Below are 23,750 nucleotides of genomic sequence, written 5' to 3' on the forward strand. Positions count from 1 at the left end.
TCTTCCATGAATATTGTCTAGATCAGTAATTTGCCTTTGCATTTTTGGCACCTTTTGGTCCTGCAAAGTCAATGCACAATTTGCATAGCTCAATGCATAACAATTTTAACAATTTATTCGTACAGGTGTTCTTTCTTTGTTTGCATTGATAACATGTTTATCTCGACTAACCAAAACTTCACCTTTCCAAAAAACAAATGCATTTGGGACATTAAAATTCGAAGTTTGAGCACGCACGCGCGCACACAAATAAGGCAACAAAATGACATGACTGATTTTGATACTTTAATCTGTCATGCAGTAATTCTCCATCTACCTATTTACATCTTTAGATTAGTTAAGAACCACACATTTAATTAGCATTAAATGCATTGATAATGTCTTGAAAGAAACAGTATGACATTGAGGAAAGTCATAAAACCATACAATTTGGGGCTTCTGTAAGGAGCCAGAAGTGTCTTGAACGTAAAAAAAAAAAAAAAAAAAACATCTGTAGGCATACAATGAAGAAATTGCAAACCTACAGACTACAGCATAGTATAAATGTGAGTACCACATTTGGCTACCTAGGGTTGCGAAGGTAAGTGTGCTTGTTAACCAAAACATAATTCCACACAATGACCGTCCAACATGTAAGAAAGAAAAACAAACATGCCAGTACAGCCCAAACAGAAGATGATGCCAAAATGAGATGCAACTATGAGGACCAAATTCACATTCACGTGTTAGCAAATGCAGAGGATGTCTTTGATACACACACACACTACAATGTAAATTATATTGGTCCAAATTATGTTCTTGTTAATAACAAATGTGTATTATTGGTGTCACAATGAAAGGAAATATAATAAACCATTACAATGACCACAAATACCCCTAAGCAATTATTATTCACTGCTGCATTAGTATGATCAGTAACAGAAAACAGGCTTCCTTTCCTATATGATAAGGCTACGCCGTGTTACCCCCTATGTATACAGAATCACAGTACAAGGTAAACAATGCATTTAAATATACCCAACACTGCAATGACGTCAACAAAAGTGCCAAAATAAATATGAAGGTACACATATAGTAGGTAATGAACAGCCATTCAAACACTGACAGCAACTAAACATTTTTAAATAAATAAAAATAAAAAATGTGTAGTTTGATGACCTTCAATGTTATCCTTGAGGACAATGGATCTTCCAGAAGATGAGGTACTACAAAGGTGTACATGGTAGGTAGGTAGAGGCCCAGTCTTGTCCATTACAAAGCCATAATAGTCCCCAGCCAGCAACTTCAATGGACAGTATTTGCTGCCTGTCTTAACAGCTGCAGGTACCACAAGTTGCCCGACATGTGATTTAACTGCACTCTTAGTCCTCTTGACCAAAAGTACCGTCGCCCGGAGTGGCACTGTGGATAAATGCTTATCTGTTTAAGCATGGATGACACGTCCTGCACCTCTACACAGCCAGGCAAGAGGAGTATGGCTTGACACGACCTAACAAAAGGAGGTGACCTCTAGAGGTCACACCCCAACATTACGCCACACCAAGATCACAATTTCTGATGACATGTTGGTTGCTAATAGCACTTTATGGTCTAAGATCATGAGACATTCATAAAAACTTGGGGGGACAAACGTGACCGGAGACTTCATTGCTCTTCATCAGACGCGAGTGTTTCACTGTGCGGCCGTTGAGTCCAGGAGGAGGGGAGAGCTATAGGGTCCCCCACCTCTCTGCCGGTGGGAACTGGTCCACCTCTCCTGCCTCTGTGTGGGGCTGATCTCCTAAGGTAAATGTCAGCTTGTAGCGCATCCTTACTTTCTCCTAGAGGATAAGGAATCACATAGGAATGAACAATTTTATACTTATATTTTACAACACAATACTGTTGGTGCCCCAAGATAAATTTGCACCCCTTTGGCATGTCATTGAAGTGAACCAAAGGATGTGTCAGTATATGAAGTGGACTGCTATATGCCACCTGCCTGTGTACAGAGTCTAAATATTTTCCAAAGCTTACAAGCACATCACGTTTCAACTGCTTCTATAAAGGCGGAGGCTTAGTTAATGACATTCTTAAAACATGTCCTTTCCATATTAGTTTGTCCCTGAGCTCTGACAGATTGCATCTACTACATGATTCAGGATGAATTCGATATCTGTAATTGTTTACTTGTCTAATTATAAAGGTCTGGTGATTATATATATAAAAAAAAATAACATCAACTCCTACTACACACTCCTAGTAGAAAGTAACATAAAGGATGCAAAAACCTTCCAGAACTATTGACCCATCCACAGGGCGGTCCCTTGCCACTCTTACCTTGAGCGGGTTGGCCAGCAGCATGACTTGTGTGATGGCTCCAGGGGGGAGGATTGGGTTGAAGGGAGGCAAGTCCGTCCCCGAGGGCGGCTGGAGTTTGACCTTCATTGACTAACAGACCAAACACACAACACTGATAAGCTTCTATCTCAAATCAGCACAAGGCATTAGCCTAAATTACAATCCGTTACGAAGGACTGGTACATATTCACACAGATGGTACTCAAATGAAAGTGGGAAGCAGGAGTACACATGAAAAAGGCCGAGGTGAGGGGCTGCGTCTGTACCTTAGGCACAGCAGCCTGCAGGACCACACAGCTGACTGGCAGCGGCGCCGTGTTCAGCATGGACACCACGATGACCAGCACGTCCGGCCGGCCCGGGGGGCACTCGCTGGCGAAGTGCAGGAGAACGCGCACGCCGTCCTTATCGTAGGCCGTCACGGGGCACGCTTTGCCTGGTCAAGGGTGGACAAACATACACTCAGTCTCCAAAGGGCTTTTAATGGATCGTAAAGAAACCCTATTCTGAATTGGTTAACACATTGTCTCAATTACTCTCTAAATGTGGGTATACACTGTAGTTATGACGAAGTAAATAGCCACTATGTCTGTCAAGGTTAAACATAATCAGTCAGAATGACACATTGGGCGGTTACCATTTCCTTATTTGTCAGATTATAGCTTGCTAGCAGTAATCCACAGATATGGCATTGATCTATCATTCCAACAGCCCATAAACCCACATGTCCAATGTTCTGACATGCTAGCAGCACTAGATTCTTTCTCTCCTCTTAATGAGGAAGAAGTTGTTTGACATGCCCTCTGGATCCCACTCCATTCACTTTTCTGCAAACCATCACCACACCCACTACTTATCTGGCAGGCAGGGATGGGATGTATTCAAATATTTATGCTCAAAATCTAGCTTGTCTGGCTGTGTTTTCCAGGATCTCCTACCCCATGTCTTACATAAAACACAAACCCAAACTAGACAGCCTCCCCTGTGGTGCTGGTGCTCTCAAGCACTTCACACCGGCACCCTGTCCCCATGACTCACTGGGCTTGATGGAGTCCAGGGGGACAAAGACATTAGTCAGGGAGATTTCCTCGCCCCTGGCAGGGCTCTCCTGGCTCATGGGGAGGATGGGTGACAGAGGCCGGAAATGGGAGCTTCCTGGAGCCGTGCCTGCCGCCTGGCTCTGAACAAAGGAGGTAGCGCCAGGGGCGGGCACGGAGCCAAGGGCAGGACCGGGCATGGGAGCGGAGAAGGGGGAGACCAACAGTGGCGCGGCAGCCTCTCCCATCCCAAACTGGGAGCCCGAGCTGCCCAGCCCAGACAAACTGTATGTAGAATCAGACGTAGAGACATCAAACCTAGGAACATTCAGCAAGCTCATCAACACAATATAAAACACAGGGACTTCATTTCTCTTAATGCAGTAACTCTACCTTTTTCATTTTTTTACCTAGAATTGTTGTTAGAATTGCTTTAAAAAGCTTCAAAATGTACTATGTTGTAAGTCACTTTGGTTAAAAAGCATCAGCCAAATGTAATGTAATGGAAATGAGCCTTGCAGCCATTTTAAGGAGAAGAGCTTGACGTGTACCTGCTTGGACTTCCCAGGTCAAGCATGGCCAGATCCTGCAGGCCTTGGTTGAGAGAGACAGACACTGACTGAGTCGCGCTGGGGAAAGGAAAAGGAGCCGCCGCCGCCGCCGCCGAGACTTCTGGGAAAGAAAGCGCAGGAGGATTTGTTGAGGTAGAATCTGAAGACTGAAGAGGGAGCATCGGGTCTGAGGGAGGGGAACTTCCCAAGAGGTCCAACAGAGAAGCAGGATTCTGCATTTGGAAAAGGCACAAAAACAAGGGAACATGTCAAACCATTTTTCAAAACATTCTGTGCAAGACATTAATTCATTTATTCATTCATTCATTCAACATTTATTTTCATTCTCAGGAGTACCACTGAGCCCTCATTTTCAGCATAGTCGAAAAACGACAGATAAACATAAAATACAGAGAGCCAAGCATGGCGTACTATTACACAGGCAACTAACAATCAATAGATCTAATAAATATACATTAATGAAATAGCTCTACATCTAAAAGCAAGTCAAATGATCAATTAAAACAGATTTGGGACCGGGAGGTTAATGATTAGAGATTTGAAGGAATGGTTTCAAATGTATTACCAAAACAAAATAACATGACCAAGCAGATTGGTCTGATTTTGGTGTTTTACACTAATTAATACAACTTTCTGAAGTGCACATATAGAGATGATGGCATTAATGTAGCAGTACATATATATCTGTACCTGTGGATTTGTCCATTGATTGTTCAAGTCATCGTCTTTTGGTTTTTCTTCAGTTTGAATGTTTAGACTGCCAACTGGATCGCTAAGGCCTGTAACAGACACACTATAATTTAGAGTTGAAGTACAGAGATCTTTCAGGACCTGGCTTAAATGTGTATTTTCCATGGCTCTGGTAGGACTTTATCCTGATAGATTGGATTCTGACTATGTGAAGTTACAGAACATTTCTTTTCTTTCAGTTGGAGTCTGCAAAGTTTGAGTTTTCGAAAGATTACATTAGTAGCCATCAAGGTGTCAAGAGAGTTTTAACAATGTTTTCAATGGAATCCTTAGAATAAATTACCGCAACATGAACTACAGCTGTAAGAGACAGCAGCTGGTGAATGGATCAATGACGGTTGTAGTGTCTGATATTTCCTTGGTACACATCATTTTCTGACTTAATAGAATCTTGCATATAAATGGATGTAATCAGAGCCAGACAGACCCCAATAATTGAATGAATACTTCATCTGACAATGAATGAATTTAGCCATTACACTCTGAGCAGAAGCAGTGATGTTTTGGAGTGGCCATGTGCACCTACCTAATGAGAGGAGTTCTTCATCCAGTAAGGAGAGAGAGGTGGAAGGCTGAACAGCTGGATTGCTCATGCCGTGTCCTCCAGCAGCAGAGCTGCACTGCTGCCCAGAAGGCTGGCTGAAAAACGGTGGAAGCGCGCACGGGACAGCGGAGGGCATGAGCAGGTCTGGGGGGAGGCCTTCAAAGGAGCCGGGGGGAGGGGCCGGGGCCGGGGCCTGCTCCAGTGGGGCCGGGCTGTGGACGTCCAAGCCCGCCAGATCAATCAGAATCTCAGAGCTGCTGCCATCAGTTGTTCCTGTCCAAAACGAGAGCACAGTGTTTCATACAATGGATGACAAAAGACTCTTGAGTAGCAAAATGGGGTTCTTCTCCAAGGAAATGGAGAAAAGGCCGGATGTGATGGTGCTGGTTTTGTATGCACTGTTCTGCACAGGATCATCCATTTTCTTTCCACCCCGCAGTCTGAACTTGACACTTACGCTCTGACATCGATGATCCAGGGGTATCGCCATTAATGGTCTGCCCTTCCACAATCTCTTTATAAGAGTTGATGACACGTGAGAGATCGTCACTAGCCTGCAAGATTTCCCCTGTTGTGGAGAGACCATGGAAATAAAGTGAGGTCTTAGTGAGGAAATGAAGGATGAACTAGCTTACTGCACTACTGTGCTGCGCCAAAAACAAACACTCATTCTGAACGGTCTCATCAAACATGATCAAACATGGAACCATCTTGCAATAATTATTGGTTTCTTACTATACCTAAACTGTTGTCGTTGTCTTCTGTTTCTGTGGCCAATTTAAAAACTTCACGCCTGAGTTTATCACACTCATCATGCAGCTCCTATAATAAAAGAAAACAAAATGATTTCCAAATACATAAATATACACATGAAAAATATATTTAAAAAGTACACAGAGTCTATTTGCTTCAAACCCAAAACTACGAACGACTTCTCTCTCAGTATTCAGTTGATCACTTAAGATGTGGCGTGAAAGAATTGTGCTGATGATGCAAGCCACTCGCCTTGATGAGCTCCTTGTCTGCCTGAGAGGACTCGTCTTGATTGAAATGACTAAGCATCTCATACAGAAGCTTCACACTGTTATTAACCTCCGCCAGCGTATTGGTGCGTTTAGAGGCTTTTTGTATTCGGACTTCGTCCTGAAGACGGAGAAAGACAACGAGGCAAATTAGCTGTTGTAATAAATACAGTTGCACTACAGTAGGTCTTCAAACTTATCACAACACTTCAAATCTAAAGTAATAACACTGATAAAATGCTGTAGAGATGATTAATTAATCATTTACGACAAAAAAAGAGAACAACTGGATGGTAGATAGCTGTATTCACCTCCTTGACCATGTTCTTGATGAGCCGGTTGGCCTCTTGCAAGTCTTCTGGCTTCTTACTCTTCAGAAGCTCTGATAGTCGCTAAATCAGGGAGCAGGTGGGTTACTTTTGGCATGCAACCACAATGCACAACTATTACCCCCGTCCCCATATGCTTCTACTCCCACAGAATATGACCTTTCATCTAAAGGTCGTTATTGGGCCACCTAGGGATATATCTATGGTGTGTTATTTCACATGTATGTGAGTGTTAAAGCGGAGCCTGACCTTACTCTTCTCCTCATTTTCAAATACTGGATTCTTCGGCCTCGACGGAGGTGAGGGGATCAATGTGTTGTCCACAGGAACATCAGGGTCTACTGTAACAATACCTGGGAAAAGACACAATTTCGGCATCATTTCTTATTTCATAGGAAATAAACAGTTCCCTATCAATCTGCAATTTTAGAAAAGCTAAATAGCAAAATAACAAACCATGCACATACCTTGCCGCTTAAGCATTTGGTAGGCCTCACTTATTTTTGCTTCATCTGGTAGAGCAACAGACCAACTGTACAGCATTTCAATAACTTTCGTCTTCACCTGTTCCGATACTCTGTCCCCTAAATACTACAAAATGAAAACAATGAGATGATTAATGAAACAATGTAATGCTTACTATCATTCACAACAGATTACAAATAAAAAAAATACTTGAAAACGCCTACCTTTGGTGAAACCACTTTTATTAACTCATTTAAAAACCTAAATTTGCCAACTTCATTATGGAACCTTTTCCCACAATTCTTCATGCAAGCTTCTAAAACCTGAAAAACATGAACATAAAAACACATTCATTCTCACAGCTCAAACCTCCTGTCTCCAAAGCTGAATTCTGTAGACAAAAAATGCATTTCTTTCTGCCAGTACTTACAGTCAATGCTTGTATTGCCTCCCATTCCTGAGGAGATTGAATTTTGTGTGCTAATAACCTCACAGAGATCTGTGGCCTTCAAGGGAAAAATAAGTCCCACAAGGTCAGTCTAAAAGGGCTAATGATGATATTAACCTACCTGAAATAGGATAATGCTAGAGAGTAGCCTGTGTCAGAAAGACGTGAGTATCGCATACATTCCAGGACAGAATTGCATTGCATTCCGTTTAACTGAACTAAATAGCATTGCAACAGTATGTTAAATCTTTCAATCCACATTTTAAACAGCCAAAAATCAGATTGTAATCAATAATCAAAGCACGTCCATTTTACATCCATCAAGTTGGCAACACTGTGAGACTTATCTGTTTGGTCTTGTTCTGATCGTTTTAAGAGTTTACACAAACCATTAAGTTATATGACATGTGTATACAAGAAAATAAAATGATTTACCCTTCAAGTTCTTTGTTTATTTGATCACAGAATCCCATTATATACTCCCAGTCTTCTTGTCTGTTGGAGGGGTTGGTGGCCTTGTCTGAGGTATAAAAATAGATGATCAATAAACGTCCTATAAACTATTTAACGTTACACTGGACACAAGACATCATGTGCACCAACTTTCATTGGTCGGTAGTGTGTGATGTTTAGAGTTAGAAGGGTCACTATCTGGTTTTTGTTGTTAACTTACTCCATAACTGATACGAACTCTGTTGTGTTAACTGTTACAGGGTAATTGCTTTGAACTGCTGCAATATTCGGTTTGTTGTCCACCGACATAATTATAACGTTAACTAGCCAGCTAACGTTACTTATTGAAGTTAAAAACCACTGTCTGCCAAAGTACAGTCAGACAAGTAGTTTCAAAACCAACTACCACTGGAGAATAACTAGGCTACCTAACGATACCTCCCACATTGCAGCATTACTACAACGTTCATGTGAAAGCGAGCATGTTCTGGTTAAAGCTTGTCACTTAAGGCAGGGCTATTGAGAGGACACTTCGTAAACGATACCAGCGATGCAAGCTACTAGTACTAGAATTATGCACAATTCTTTACCTAAAACAAATATACACTCATGACAAAATAATTGCTTGCTAGCTTACTTAGCCATGATTCTAGGGACTCTCCTTCCGGATCCGCCATATTTACTGTGAAGTCACTACGTGATTGCTGTGCACGTGACTAGACGCTTGTCAAACAGTCTGATCTACACCACCCGAAAGTTCAAAGCGCGTTGCCGTCTAAAATATAGGTAAAAACTGTTTGTTACATCAACAGCAGCAGTGGGTTGCGTTTGATATGTTGTTCTTAGGTCTGTATGTTCTGTAATTTCAGTTGACTATTTTCTTTATCATTATTATATTATTATACATTTTTTTTAATGAAATAGGAGGTGAGCAGAGACAAGGTATGAAAATGGTTTTAGCCTAGCCTACTTGAAAAATTCAACGTACATAGGCTATTGTTTATCATAAAAAAATACCCTGAAACCAACGTCCCTGAATTACTTAGCAGTCCTACTGTTATGAGAAGAATTACACAACTGCCAAACTGCAAAACCAACAAAACGTTTTCTTGAATCCCCAAAGCAAGTCATATCCTTTGATTCCACTGACCATCAGGTAATCAATCATATTCAGCTCCAGCATCCAAACAAGCACAACAGCAACCTCCAGCCAGCTCAGAGAGACGACTCAGGGGTGCTGTATTCCTCTGTGAGAGTCTTACATTTTACAAACACCCATTTTGTACTTTATAGAAGTGGGTCTATGTGACTTTCTTGCTTCAATGTTCACCTGGGCTTTGGTATTATCCTGTCATGGCTCTGTTAGAATGATACAAATCATTGGACTTGTTAGGGTTTGTAGTTAGGCTACTTTTAAGTCAAATAAAAAAATAAAAAGAAATAAATAAAATGATTTAGGCTACTGAAGACTCCAGAGTCCCTTAATTCTGCTACTATTCTGCACTTTTGAAAGTGTGTGCACTGGACTTGTTTATAGCTTCTATAATGAAGTGACATAAGAAATGGAGTTTTCTATCCAGTTGCCTGACTATCCAGTGGTCTCATACCAATAGTCACAATGCGCTCCCTCATGGAGATGCACTCCATTCACCTTTGACACCTTAACCTGCTGCAGTCCCTTTCCTCTATAAATCATCAGCAGCACCAACCATTGTTCACCGCTATCATTCACATTACAAATTTCAAGGTTTGCCTAAAACATCACAGCGCCTACACTGTTCCAACCTACTTTAATCAAATGCTTGACATCTTTGGAAAGCTGAGACACAGTAGTTACAGTGGGGACAATCAGGATAACTGTGTGATGTTGACACAGGACTACAGAGGCTAGAACATCTCTTTTTTTCCCTTCTTGGCGGAAGCAAGCATCTCTGAACTGATTGATTACTGTAACTGATTTCAGCACTCTAAGTCACATAAAGTGACATAGAAACACAACTGAGCCCTAGCAAGACGTCTTGTGAAGCTGTGTGCAAAAGTAGACCATTATGACATTAAATATGAGAGCGTTAGACCATTATATGCCAAGCTATAAATATTCATAAGAATCCATAGAAATGGAATCTTCATGTTGTTATCCAAAATTAGCTGTGCAGATGTATAGTCCATCTTATACACAACCATTGAACCAACAAAATAAATGTAAAAGACTTTTGTGTAATTATTCCATATATAGTGTAGTCATTCCATATCAGAACCCCTGCGGTACAATCCAAATACAAGCATAAAACTTTATAGTGATTTGAGACCAAGACTATGCTTCTACACAAAGGGGTTCATTTGATTGTCAGTATGCATTTTGGATCATCAAAAGTCCTATGGGGAGTTTCTATAGGGCATTTTTAAAATGCATGAGCATGCCCAATATCTACTCATTGCATTGCAGCTACACTGCAGCTAGAGGTCAGGGTAGGACCAAAAACGGAGGAAGTGAAGAAGTACATTAACAAATAATAATAATAATAATAATAATAATAAAAACAGAAAGGAACAATTCTCAAAAGACACACAGAAATAATAAATCACAATGCAATCATTGCACACTGGTGATTCTCCATCACAAATGTATCAGTAATGTTAGCATGGGGCATTTTTTACTTGTTCAGAGACACATGCACGCACCTGGGGTACATGAAAGTTGGTGGGAATATAGTCCCGATACCACTCCTCTCCGGCACTGGGCCAGAGAGCCAAAAATGTATATACTAAAAAAGTGGACATAAACATATACAGCCCTGCTGAAAAAACCAGCCTGACCAGCTAAAGGTGGTTTGCTGGTTGACCAGCTTGTTAACCAGCTTGTTTGACCACCCTTTGATGGTTAACCAGCTAGACCAGCAAAACTCTCGCGAAAACACACCTTCAGCTGGTTTACCCAGCTTATGATGGTAATTCAGCTGGTTTTGATTGTCTTACCACCTTAAGTTGGTCATTTTAGTTGGTGTTGCTGGTCTACATTGCTGGTTTTTACTGGCCACGCCAGCTTATGTTGGTCATTCTAGAAAACCAGCTTGACCATCTTTGTCAAGCTGGACAGGCTGGTCACCAGCATGACCATCTTAAACCAGCTGTATCCCAAACGACAGGCTGGTCACACCAGCACGACCAGCTTCCTCAGATGGTCACGCCAGCATGTCTAGCTGGTGGCCTAACCAGCTACACCAGCAAGACCAGCAATAAGAACTGTGTTTTGGGCAAAGACCAGCTAAAACCAGCTAAAACCAGCTACCAGCCTAAGCTGGTTTCTTGCTGGTTTTTTCAGCAGGGAGTGAATATACAAACAGTTCAATGTATGGCTTCCACAAAAAAATGAGAAAGGTAATTATAGCGCTGAATTTCTGTTTGTCAACAGAATTAGAATGAGAGAATTCTTAGAAATAGCAGAGCACTCCCCTACAAAGCTCTACAAAAGAACAGTTAAAAATGTTTCGGCGGTTTGGCATGTTTTGACACCCCTTCCTCCTGTTGAAACAGACACGTTAACGGAACTACTCTACAAACAACTTTCTGTCCATCATATTTGAACATGAACAATTGAAAAAAAGAGTTTCTCTGAAGATTTGACATCATCAGGTACTCTGCATCTTTTTTGATATTGTGTAAATACACTATATTGCCAAAAGTATTGGGTCACCTGCCTTGATGCGCATATGAACTTAAGTGACATCCCATTCTCAATCCATAGGGTTTCCTATAACATTGGTCCACCCGTTGCAGCTATATACCGCTTCAACTCTTCTGTGAAGGCTTTCCACACGGTTTAGGAGTGTGTTTATGGGATTTTTTTCTCATCCAAAGGTGTTCTCTTGGGTTGAGGTCAGGACAGGACTCTGTGCAGGCCAGTCAAGTTCATCCACACCAAACTCTGTCATCGATGTCTTTATGGACCTTGCTTTGTGCACTGGTGCACAGTCAATGTTGGAACAGGAAGGGGCCATCCCCGAGCTAAGCTTGGCCCCTCAGTTCCAGTGAAAGGAACTGTGAATGCTTCAACATTAGAGATTTTGGACAATTCCATACTCCCAACTTTGGAAACAGTTTGGGAATCGATTGAGAGTTGAGTTTTGTATACAGTATGCTTGGTCATATGATGTTTTCTAAACCAGTGGTTCTCAAACTTTTCACAATGAGTAACACCTCAGAGAACAATAATTGACTCTAAGTATCACCATTATGATCAGCATTAAAATACAGTAGTGTAAGCCCATTTAATATTTTACATTGCACATACTGTTTTGTATTGTTTTTTTTATTTCAAGAAACTCGTTTAAATTGAACAATATATATTTATATAATTTGAAGTGATTATTTTGTCTTCATGAAATAAAACATCTTGGAGACTCCCAGAGTACCACAACAGAGAATCCGTGTACCACAGTTTGAGAACTGCTGTTCTTAATAAAGTTCGGGAGGAGCCCATAAGGTTGATTGACAGGTGTATTAAACCCTCCTCACTGTCCTTTACGTCACGCTGGAGTTGGAAAGCTCCATTTCACTATATTAGCTCTAAATTCTAAATTACCCCTCATCCATAGGGGATGTTGCCGGTCTTCACTCGCATGTGGCATCCCATGACCCCTAACTTGCTGTTCTCTGCACTCACTTTAACCAATCCAATGGGTAATATTGAATATTCTGTTAAATTTTGTAAAAGTATTTATAAGGTATGATAGCCATAGCAATTATTCAATATTTTGACATTTACACACATTAATATTCTAGCCTACTTCTGGTCTTTTATTTTTTTATATAATGTGATCATGCAACAGGAAATCAAGATTGGCAAAAACTCTGTCAATAGATAAATGACATTCTGGTTAGCTTCTCACAGTGACTGAAAATGTCTGCTGTCCGATGTGCTGTTCTGTATACAAAAATAAAATGCATCTCACAAGATCATCAAGTAGGAGTTATTTTTATCATTTCATCTAAAAGCTTCCTGTGTCCACTTCCTGTTTCCCCAGTTGTCACTTTGGCTGATGAGTTCACTGATTAACTTTCTTTCTGGTCTGGTCTGAGACATTGCCTTTCCAGCGTCTGTTTAGATTGCTGCTATAGTTGTTTATGTTACTAAGAAAGTTTGTGAATGTATGAGACAGTTTTGCACGTGCAAATACAACTTTCAAATGCACAAAATATGTCTGTATACAGGCACACATTTCATCCCATTCCATTTTCCTGAGTTGGTTACACTGACAATATGCCAAACAGCACTTACAAAAATCTCGAAACTTCTGGAACAAAGTCATTTGGAGTTATTAGACAAAAAATATTTCAATGACCACAATCCTAAATGTTTGGAGAGGAGTCGAAAATGCCTGAAAAGTGCAACATCTAGCATATCTGATGTTTGGGGGGTGTTTGACCTATAAAAGCACAGGAAATATGAATGCATGATATGAATGAAATATGAATGCATGTATGAATGTGATGAATGTCTGTATGTATTGATGAATGTCTGCATGTATGTGATGAATGCATGTATGTATGAATGTGATGTGCACAGCCTACGTACATGGTTAAAATTCTGAAGTGCAAAATAGTTTAGGCTACAGCACCAATATTTCTGTCAAATAATCAATTCTTCTAACCACTGAATTTCTTATCAAAGTGTAGGCTACCTGATTGATCATTTAAATGTTAAAATCTACAAAATGTTGGATGCCCTCGGGGGCCCTCTGCCCCAGTGCAACTCGAGGTAGTGACACCCTCTTACGGGCTTAGCACCCCTAAAGGTCTGATGCTATGGCCCCTGACGGATACCTTGTCTCTGCTGAATTACAGAAGCTAAGCAGGTGTGGGCTTGCTTAGGATGGAGACCCGTCCTTCTGATGAGACATTAAAAACTGATCATCAAGTAGGAGTTATTTTTATCATTTGATCTAAAAGCTTCCTGTGTCCACTTCCTGTTTCCCCAGTTGTCACTTTGGCTGATGAGTTCACTGATTAACTTTCTTTCTGGTCTGGTCTGAGACATTGCCTTTCCAGCGTCTGTTTAGATTGCTGAGACAGTTTCGCACATGCAAATACAACTTTCAAATGCACAAAATATGTCTGTATACAGGCACACATTTCATCCCATTCCATTTTCCTGAGTTGGTTACACTGACAATATGCCAAACAGCACTAACAAAAATCTCGAAACTTCTGGAACAAAGTCATTTGGAGTTATTAGACAAAAAATATTTCAATGACCACAATCCTAAATGTTTGGAGAGGAGTCGAAAATGCCTGAAAAGTGCAACATCTAGCATATCTGATGTTTGGGGGGTGTTTGACCTATAAAAGCACAGGAAATATGAATGCATGATATGAATGAAATATGAATGCATGTATGAATGTGATGAATGTCTGTATGTATTGATGAATGTCTGCATGTATGTGATGAATGCATGTATGTATGAATGTGATGTGCACAGCCTACGTACATGGTTAAAATTCTGAAGTGCAAAATAGTTTAGGCTACAGCACCAATATTTCTGTCAAATAATCAATTATTCTAACCACTGAATTTCTTATCAAAGTGTAGGCTTCCTGATTGATCATTTAAATGTTAAAATCTACAAAATGTTGGATGCCCTCGGGGGTCCTCTGCCCCAGTGCAACTCGAGGTAGTGACACCCTCTTACGGGCTTAGCACCCCTAAAGGTCTGATGCTAGAATCGCCCCTGACGGATACCTTGTCTCTGCTGAATTACTGAAGCTAAGCAGGTGTGGGCTTGCTTAGTGCTTAAGATGGAGACCTGGGGCCGTATTACAGAAAAATATCCTAAGTGCTTGTCCTAACTTAAGTTAAGTTTCAAAGATAGGAAAAATCCTATCTTCCTATTACAGAAGCAGTTCCTAAACTCATGGCTGTGTCCTATCTCATCTCAGACCTCCTATCTTATCTTAACTTAAGAATTCCTAACTTTAACTGTCAATCAGATTTTTAAATCGGCAATCGTCCTGTCATGCCTGTTTCTATGCTTAGAACGTAAACAAGAATGCCTGTATCTATGATTAGAATGTCAGGTTGCAAAGACGGTGTTCTAAAGAATCTTTGACAGTTCGTTGCTCAAGATGGACAAACCATATCAGAGAGAATAGGCTAGGAAGGAGCAATAGGCTATAAAAGACAGAAAGAAAGAGTGTGATATTGATTAATTTGATGTGCTGGATAAAAAGATGAAATACAAAAATATATTAATGAATAATAATAATACATAATAGTGTATTATTCTATTATTATAATTGATAGGCCTATTTATTTGTTGTAAATGTTATGAATGTTTGAATAGACATAGCCTAGCTTATACATTTTATTTAGCTTGTTTTCACTTAATTATCCTATTTAGTAAAATATGATTTATGGTGTCCCAAACAGTCATGTTCCTCATCGTATCATAGGCAACCCAACAGGCCTGTTGCAGTTTGGCAGTTATTTTGCAGTTAGGACAGGGCTTGTGCCATCCTAAGTTAGGATTCCTAAGTTAAGAAATTCTTGAGTTAGGATGGTTCTGTTATGGCCAAATTCCTATCTTAAGTTAAGATAAGATTTTGTCCTAAATGCAGTTAGGACAGTTGCTTCTGTAATACCAAAGATCCTAACTGCCATCCTAAACTGAGATAAGATAGGATTTTCAAGTTAGGAAGTTTCTGTAATACGGCCCCTGTTCCCTATAGCCAAGAAATTGATCTCGCCCCAGTGTAGTGATGAGGACGCTACAGTAGATGCTGTCCTTCTGATGAGACTTTAAAAACTGAGCTCTTGACTCACTGTGCTCATTAAAGATCCCGTGGCGGTGGCACTCATCACAAAGAGTGGTGGATTTCCCAGTGCTGGGTGCCCTGACTAAAGTCCCAAGCTGTGTCATGTAATCTGCCCCCTAATCATCCCCCAGTGGACCTGACTCATGCACTCCCACACTCTGCACCTCAAGCTGGTGTGTGGTGAGCGTGGTGCAAGATGGCTGATATACATACAGTATGCATCACCCAGATGGGTGCTACATTGGTGGTGGTTAGTGAGGTTCCTCCTTCTCTGTTTGAGTGTATGAAAGGTGCTAAAGAAACAAGCTTATTATTATGCAGTGGCGGTCATATACTGTAGGTTTAGTCAGATCTAGGGTTAGGGTTAGACCAGGGTGCACGAAACTTGGTGGACATGTAGCCCCACAAGCATAGCATGGAACCATTGTTTTTCCAATGTGCAGAACTGAGCCACTACATCTAGTCGCTATTGTGATGGTAGATTGTTTTGGTTGGACGTTTAAAACCAAAACCTCATAAGCATTATTTTTTACTGTACAATGTATTTATTACATTTGAAGGTAATGAATACATTGTATTTCAATTCAATAATGCTTCAACACATCCGGATACAATGTACGACTCTGTTCTACAACGGGACATATGGGGTTAGAAATGGAAACTTCTGTCAGCATCACTTCTTTTAACACCCACCCCTCTTTTTGATGACGTTAAAACAGGATCTAACAAATAAGGAAGGAAATGATCCACATTTTAGCAACAACAGTTGGAAACATACCAGTGTCTCTGCTTGTGTAGATTATTCAAGACATATTTATCTTGTCTCAGTAAGTACAATCTGCATCTTCTTTGATGTTTTATAAATGTTTTTACAGCATTGTGAGCACACAAAAGAATACTCTAAACTTGTGATGGGTTTCTCTTAGTTGTCTCCTCGTGCTGTGAAAATGCCCCCCAAAATCCTTTGGATACTATTTGGAGGACTGGTGCTTACAATCCCAGGTATGATGGCATAGATAATCAAATGTGTACATGTACAGTATACTTTAAGTCTGCTTCATTTCTTACTCATATACATTTTTAAAATCACTCTGAAATGTTGTTGATTTGGAATCTGTACAATGTTACATGTAATGAATCATCTCTGTAGGTTATAGTGTAAGTGATGGTCTTCAGGTGGCTCGGCCACTGACTGGTGAGGTGAAGTATTCCAGCCCAAGTGTGTGTGTGCTGCAGGGGACCTCTGTGGTCCTGACGTGCTCCTACACAGCACCCAGGAACCAGACAGTCTGGTCCACATTCTGGTTCAGTCCCAAACTAAGTGGGAACTGGTGGAGTGTGGAGCAGCCTGAGGACCTTCTCTTAGAGCCAGAGTTTGCAGGCCGTGTGGCGTACAGCAGGACAGAAGACAGAAGCTCCACTCTCACCATCACTGACCTGAGACTGAGTGATTCAGGAGTGTATCGCTGTCTGTTCATATCTGATCAAGGGACACATTCGGACTCAACCGGAGTCAATGTTACAGTCACAGGTAATTTGTCCAAATGAAATTACCATGTTATGCTTTTATGAAATATTATTGAATTAAAGCCATTTCATTTCTCTACAGACCTGCAGATGAACATGATGGGCTCTGAATCAGTGGACCTTTCATGTACTACATTGTGTAGTTTGGAGTTTAAAAGGTTGGACGTTCCCTCAGACATAAAATTTTTACACTTTAACATATTCAAGAATGGACAATATAACGACCGCACTGAGCCCAGCAAACCAACACTCCATCTGAGTAGAGGTGAGGGGGGAAGTTACTCCTGTGCTGTTGGAGGCCTTCATCATCTCCCTTCACATGCAGTATGTAAGTTAGCTCACTTTTAGATCTGCCTTCATTAAAACACATAAGAGATTTTTATGTGATTTATACGATCATATGGATTTATTTTCTATCTAAACACACTTATCTGTAATGTATTTCAGGTGTACTGTCTGATAGATGCTGGGGTGTTTCCTATTCAGACAGGAGGATCTGTGCTCTAAGAGGCTCCTCTGTACAGCTGTTCAGCTCTTACACGTATCCCACAGGTTACTCGTTCAAATCTGCACTCTGGTATAACAAATGGGACGTAAAACTTCAACATCCAATTGATTTGCTGAGTATGAAAGATTTTAAAGATCGTGTTACCTACCCTGGAAATATGCTGAATCCTTCCAACATGGCAATTCAAGATGTGAGAGAGAGAGATGCTGGACAATATCATTTTAGGTTTACAACTCAAAACGATTCCTATTTTGGTAAACCAGGAGTAATCCTCAATGTTACAGGTATTACTTGAAATCTGACAGTACTTATTTTGAGATGGTGCCATTATGCTCCATGTTTGCAGTCCACCATCATGGCTGCATCCTGTTTTCTGTTTGTTTGGTTCCAGGCCTGCAGGTGCGGATGAGTGCTGACAACGTGAGTGAGGGACAGAAGGTGACACTGACCTGCAGCACCACCTGCACTCTGAGCAACAACCCAACTTACATCTGGTACAAGAACGGCAACCCCGTATCTCACACACACACAACCAGGAGCAACAGGCTGGACCTGATGTCAGTCAGCCGTGAGGATGGAGGCAATTACTCCTGTGCTGTTAAAGGACATGATCACCTCCCCTCTTCTGCAGTCACTCTCAGCATCTGTAAGTTCTTTTCATTACTGTAACTTCAGTCTGAAACCGAGAAAAAGGGTCTTGCTCCTATTCATGCAAAAACAACGTAATGCAATACCAGGTGACGCCGTTCAATTCAATTCAATTCAATTCAAGGGTGCTTTATTGGCATGACAAACAATACATTCATGTTGCCAAAGCAGTCAAACAAATGTATATCATAGTGTAACATTAGCACAGAATAATAATACATATATACGCTGTACACATGCATACATGTACATATAGACATACACATAAGAACACAAGTAATATACCATAAGTATGTCTATTCTCTGTAAAAAAATAAGGATATAGTCTAAGTATCTATGTGAGATCAAATGATTAAGTTATGCTAGTGTCTCTCAGCTTATGACAGTGTGAAATGTATCTTGCTGCTAGAGGGGCTGAATGTCCCTCTCCTGAGAGGATAGGCAGTTTATCATGTGAACCCATGGTTTCGAACTTTGGGTAGTATGTTTTAAAACTAGGGAAAGATGCCTCTCTTATATTTTTATATTTGTCACAGTGAAGAAGAAAGTGCTCCTCTGTCTCAACCTTCCCTGTCTGGCAGTGACCACATATTCTTTCCTCTTTTGGCAGCCAGGTTTTCCTGTGCCTGCCTGTTTCCACTGTAAGAGTGTGGTCACTTAGCCTGTACTTGGTCAGGATTTGCCTCTGCTTCGTATCTCTGACAGAGAAGAAATACTCTGCCAATTTATATTCTCGATTTAGGGCCCGATAGAAATTCATTCTGCTTTGACTGGTAGTTTGATTTCTCCAATGTTCCAAGTAGTCTTCTTTCGCCTGTTTGATGGCAATTTTGACACTAATTGTTGATTTGGAAGCAGTACTGGTCTGAGCAGGTTGTATACTTGTTATGGAGTTAGTGAGCTTCAGTACCAGTTGGCATAAGGGACTCTTGTTAGGGTTCAGTTCCTGGGTTTTTAGAGCCTCAAAGTGGAGTGCATTTTTGGGACTTGATTTCAAGTGCATCCAGAATTTTAGTGCTCGTTTTTGGATAGGTATTGCCAATGGGTAACGGCCTAATTCTGCCCTACATGCATTGTTTGGTGTTTTTGTTTGGACTTTAAGAATAAATCGACAGAATTCTACATGTAGGGCTTCTGTTGGATGCTTGTCCCATGCAGTGTAGTTGTGCATGCTGAGTGGACCCCAGACTTCACTTCCGTATAGCGCAATAGGCTGTATTGTGCTGTCAAATAATTTGCACCAGATTGATATTGGTATATTTATATTGTAAAATTTAGATTTTATTGCGTAGAGGGCTCTGCGGGCTTTTTCTTTGAGTGCATTCACTGCCATGCTGAAACTACCTGATGCAGTAATAACCAGACCGAGGTAGGTATACTGCATCGTGTGCTCTAGGGCGGTGCCACCTAGAGTGAAAGTGTGTCTGTGTTCCTGACATCTGGGTTTTTTTTTGAAAAATCATGATTTTTGTTTTTGTGGGGTTTACTGACAGGGCCCAGGTCTGGCAGTATTTTGCCAGCAGGTCTAGGTGTTCTTGTAGGCCCTGTTCAGAAGGGGATAGGAGGACCAGATCATCTGCAAAGAGCAGAAATTTGACTTCTGTATTCTGGAGGGTGAGTCCAGGGCCTACAGACTGTTCCAACTGCACCGCTAACTCATTGATGTAGATGTTGAACAGAGTTGGACTCAGGCTGCAGCCCTGTCTCACTCCTCGTTTCTGTGTGAAGACTTCTGTTTGTTTTTTGCCAATTTTTACACTGCATTTATTGTTTGAATACATTGATTTGATCACATCATATACTTTACCCCCTACACCAGTTTCTAGTAGTTTGTAGTATAATCCGTCGTGCCAAATAGAGTCAAATGCTTTTTTAAAGTCGACAAAACATGCAAATATTTTTCCATTTTTCTTATCTTTTACGTGTTTGTTGATTAGGGTGTGTAGGGTGTAAATGTGATCCGTAGTGCGATGATTTGGAAGAAAGCCAATTTGTTTTTTACACAGGGTATTGTGCTTGTTAAGGAAGGTTTGGATTCTTTCATTCAATATGCTGCTAAATACCTTCCCCAGATTACTGTTCACACAGATACCTCTGTAATTATTAGGATCCAATTTGTCTCCACTTTTATGAATTGGTGTGATAATGCCTTGATTCCAGATGTCAGGAAAAGAGCCAGAACTTAGAACAAGATTGAATAATTTGAGCATTGCATTCTGCATCTCAGGTGTGCTCTGCTTAAGCATCTCACTCCTGATGCTATCATGTCCACAGGATTTATTGGGCTTTAAGGATCTAATTTTTTGTGATAATTCTTCACTGGAAATGGGGAAGTCCAGTGGACTTTGATTATCTTTAAATACCAATTCGAAAGTTTGTAATTTTTCTTTAATCTGATTTTGATTTGTTTCTTTTAGTTGTATTTCACTGTAAAGGTTTTGAAAATGCTCAATCCAAGTGTTACCATTTTGAATGGGTACTTCTTTTGCTTCTTTAGTGCTCAAATTATTCCACATATGCCAAAACTGATTTTTGTTGATGGAGTCTTCAATCTCATAGATAAGTTTGTTGGTGTAGTGCTGTTTTTTTCTTTTGATAGTTTGTTTGTAACTTTTTTGGGTCAGAAAATATTGTTGTCTTAAAACTGTGTCTTGGGGGTGGCGGTGTTTTAGGTTTGACAGTTGTCTTAATTCCTTCCTTATATTCTTGCATTCTGTGTCAAACCATTTATCCGATTTTGGCTTTTTGGCTTTTGCTCTCTGGCTTTTTGTTAGCCCAGCCTTTTTTGCAGCAGTGTGGAAAATAAGGTTCAGCTCTTGAACGGCCATATTGACACTTTTTGTATCATTACAGAAGGGTTTGTTAGTAAAGTTAGTTATTTTGTTAGTCAAATTTGGTGAATTTAAGGCTTTTATGAATTTTTCTGAACTGTCTGTCGCCCATCTGTACATTGGATTGAGTTTGTACAACTTACTGGGCTCCTTATGTGATTTAGTAAAATTGTTAGTCATTTTCAGGAATATATTTATTTGGTTATGGTCGGAAAATGGAGTTTGCTGCCTGACAGTGAATGCACTGAAGTGAGAGGGGTCCATGTCAGTGATTGCATAATCCACTACACTGCTACCCAGGGCTGAAGAATACGTGAACCTCCCCAAAGAGTCCCCTCTAATCCTGCCATTAAGAATGTACAGGCCTAAGGCTTGACAGAGGTGCACTAACTCTTTACCACTGTTGTTTACCACACAGTCTATGTTGCTCCGTATTGTGGTCGTTGGTGAAAGGTGCAATGGTAACTGGCCAAACACATGTGCACTACCCTCAGGGTCAATAAAGTCGGGCTCATTGCCTGTCCGTGCATTAAAGTCTCCACACAGTATCACTTTGCCCTGTGCTTGGAAATAAACTACTTCTGTGTAGAGCTTATTGAAGTAATCTTCTTCATAGTAGTCTGAGTCAGCTGGCGGAATGTATGCACAGAGGAAAGTTGTGAATTCAGCAATGCCTATGGTATTGCGCAATTTCAGCCATAAGTGGTATTTCTCTATTTTGATAATTGATATGTGTTTAGCCAATTCATTTTTGCACCACACCAAGATACCACCTGAATCTCTTCCACGACGTGTTTTTGTTGATTTTACTGAGGGCACTACAAACTCAAAATAATCTGCTGGACACATAGAGATAACATTTTCACGACGCCAAATTTCAGTAAGAATTAATATATCACATTTTGAAACACAATCCAAAAACTCAGGGTTCGTAGTCTTCAGACCAAAGGCTGAGGAATACAGACCCTGGATGTTCCAACAGCTAATACAAAAAGAAGGCATGAGTATGGTAATGAAGAACAATTAACCATTTTGTGAGACAAGTAATCCAAAAACAAAGTTTGATAGCTTTTCACAATACTGTAACATGACATTGTTTGAAAGTGTGTGTGTGTGTATGTGCGTGTGTGTGTGTGCGTGTGTGTGCGTGTGTGCTTGCGTGTGTGCTTGCGTGTGTGCATGTATGTGCGCACAACATTTTTCTTTTTTTTTTTTTTATGTGTTTGTTCAACTCACAGTTGGAGAAGGCCTGCGCATAGCTTGTGGAGCATGTGTTTAATCTCATCTAGTTCAGAGGGTTGATGGGATGCAGGAGGTGGTTGGGCTAGAGCTTTGGCATAGCTCTGCGTTCTATGTATTGTGAATTGTACATGTATCGTTGTACCTTTTAAATGAGTTTGAAGCCGCTATTTGAAGGTAAAGAAACGACAGTGTTTTAATATTTTCATGTGTTTGTCTATTTACCTCTTCATGAAGACAATTTTGATATTCAATAAATCCTTTCAATCATTCGATCATTTTGATACATTTGATGATCATTCAGGTATTAAACAAATCCATTTTAACATAAAAATGTTGTTTGGATGTTTGATGTTTTAGCACACAGTGGATCAGAGAATCACCCTCCTGTTTATGCATCAGTTGGAATCCTACTCGTACTTCTCCTAGCCGTGTCACTGGTCTGTGGTGTTCTGTGGATTAGGTGAGAAATGTCTACCAGCACACATAACAGGAGACTTTTAACTTTGTTGCATAACCAGTGTGTCCCATGCTTTTGTACAAAGTAGGAAGAGAAGTTGCAGCTCATCACAGGAAACACAAACCACTGGAGGAAATGTCCAGGTAATCATTTGAAAATGTGAACCCAGGGTGTCCATCTGAGCCTCTCCTTCATTGTGATAAATCCTGTAATCTTCCTCCCTCTTTTCACTCTCCCACCCAGATAAACCCTATTGTGTGCAGCAGTGCCTCAACAAAAGTAGAAGATTTGGAGGATGAGAACAATATTCAGTACTCCAGCATTCAGTTCCGTCATCCCAACAAGCACAACAGCAACCTCCAGCCAGCTGAGAGTGATGACTCAGGGGTGCTGTATGCCTCTGTGAGAGTCCCTTCAACTGAACTGGTCTGAACTAGTTACAGTGCAACTGAAGCTATTTTTACATTTCACAGCATTCTCTATCTTTTTTCCCTTCAAAGTTGTGGAACCTGGGCTTTGGTATTATCCTGTCACGGCTCTGTCAGAATGTTTTAAGGATAACTGGAAGGCTATTTCATATATCCAGTTAGTTGTTCTAGTTGTCTATTCTCCACATTCACTGTCTGTTTTTTCATGTCTATTCTCTGAGTTGTATGAATAAGGCACATTTAGAGAAAGTACTGTTTTGCCTATTTGGTGAAGAAAGCAGTACACACATGGACAAGTCTAGATGTTTACTGTAGGTTTATTGAAAAAAAAAAAAAA

General features: G+C 40.5%; 2 protein-coding genes across 3 annotated transcripts; one reads left to right on the forward strand and one right to left on the reverse strand.

Annotated features, from left to right (window-relative positions):
- Window positions 1-255: 255 nt before the first annotated feature.
- On the reverse strand, window positions 256-8,637 carry gga3a (golgi associated, gamma adaptin ear containing, ARF binding protein 3a). Of its 2 annotated transcripts, none has more exons than XM_062547802.1 (17): window positions 8,598-8,637; window positions 7,943-8,027; window positions 7,490-7,565; window positions 7,284-7,382; window positions 7,062-7,185; window positions 6,844-6,947; window positions 6,577-6,657; window positions 6,249-6,386; window positions 5,984-6,065; window positions 5,701-5,811; window positions 5,226-5,516; window positions 4,640-4,728; window positions 3,929-4,161; window positions 3,379-3,662; window positions 2,607-2,776; window positions 2,320-2,430; window positions 256-1,820 (listed from the first exon to the last, which is right to left on the reverse strand). In XM_062547802.1, exons 1-17 carry the CDS (start codon window positions 8,635-8,637, stop codon window positions 1,710-1,712), a joined length of 2,229 nt encoding a protein of 742 aa, XP_062403786.1. In that variant the 3' UTR covers window positions 256-1,709. The 2 variants fall into 2 exon arrangements, with proteins under 2 accessions (XP_062403786.1, XP_062403780.1); XM_062547796.1 differs by having other exon boundaries at window positions 3,379-3,695.
- A 7,919-nt stretch (window positions 8,638-16,556) lies between these two features.
- On the forward strand, window positions 16,557-23,643 carry LOC134079996 (basement membrane-specific heparan sulfate proteoglycan core protein-like). The gene is made up of 7 exons (XM_062536172.1): window positions 16,557-16,599; window positions 16,699-16,774; window positions 16,923-17,303; window positions 18,199-18,453; window positions 22,886-22,988; window positions 23,074-23,128; window positions 23,229-23,643. Exons 2-7 carry the CDS (start codon window positions 16,720-16,722, stop codon window positions 23,415-23,417), a joined length of 1,038 nt encoding a protein of 345 aa, XP_062392156.1. The 5' UTR covers window positions 16,557-16,599; window positions 16,699-16,719; the 3' UTR covers window positions 23,418-23,643.
- Window positions 23,644-23,750: the final 107 nt, after the last annotated feature.

The sequence above is a fragment of the Sardina pilchardus genome, chromosome 1 (genome assembly GCF_963854185.1).
Source record: "Sardina pilchardus chromosome 1, fSarPil1.1, whole genome shotgun sequence".
NCBI lineage: Eukaryota > Metazoa > Chordata > Actinopteri > Clupeiformes > Clupeidae > Sardina > Sardina pilchardus.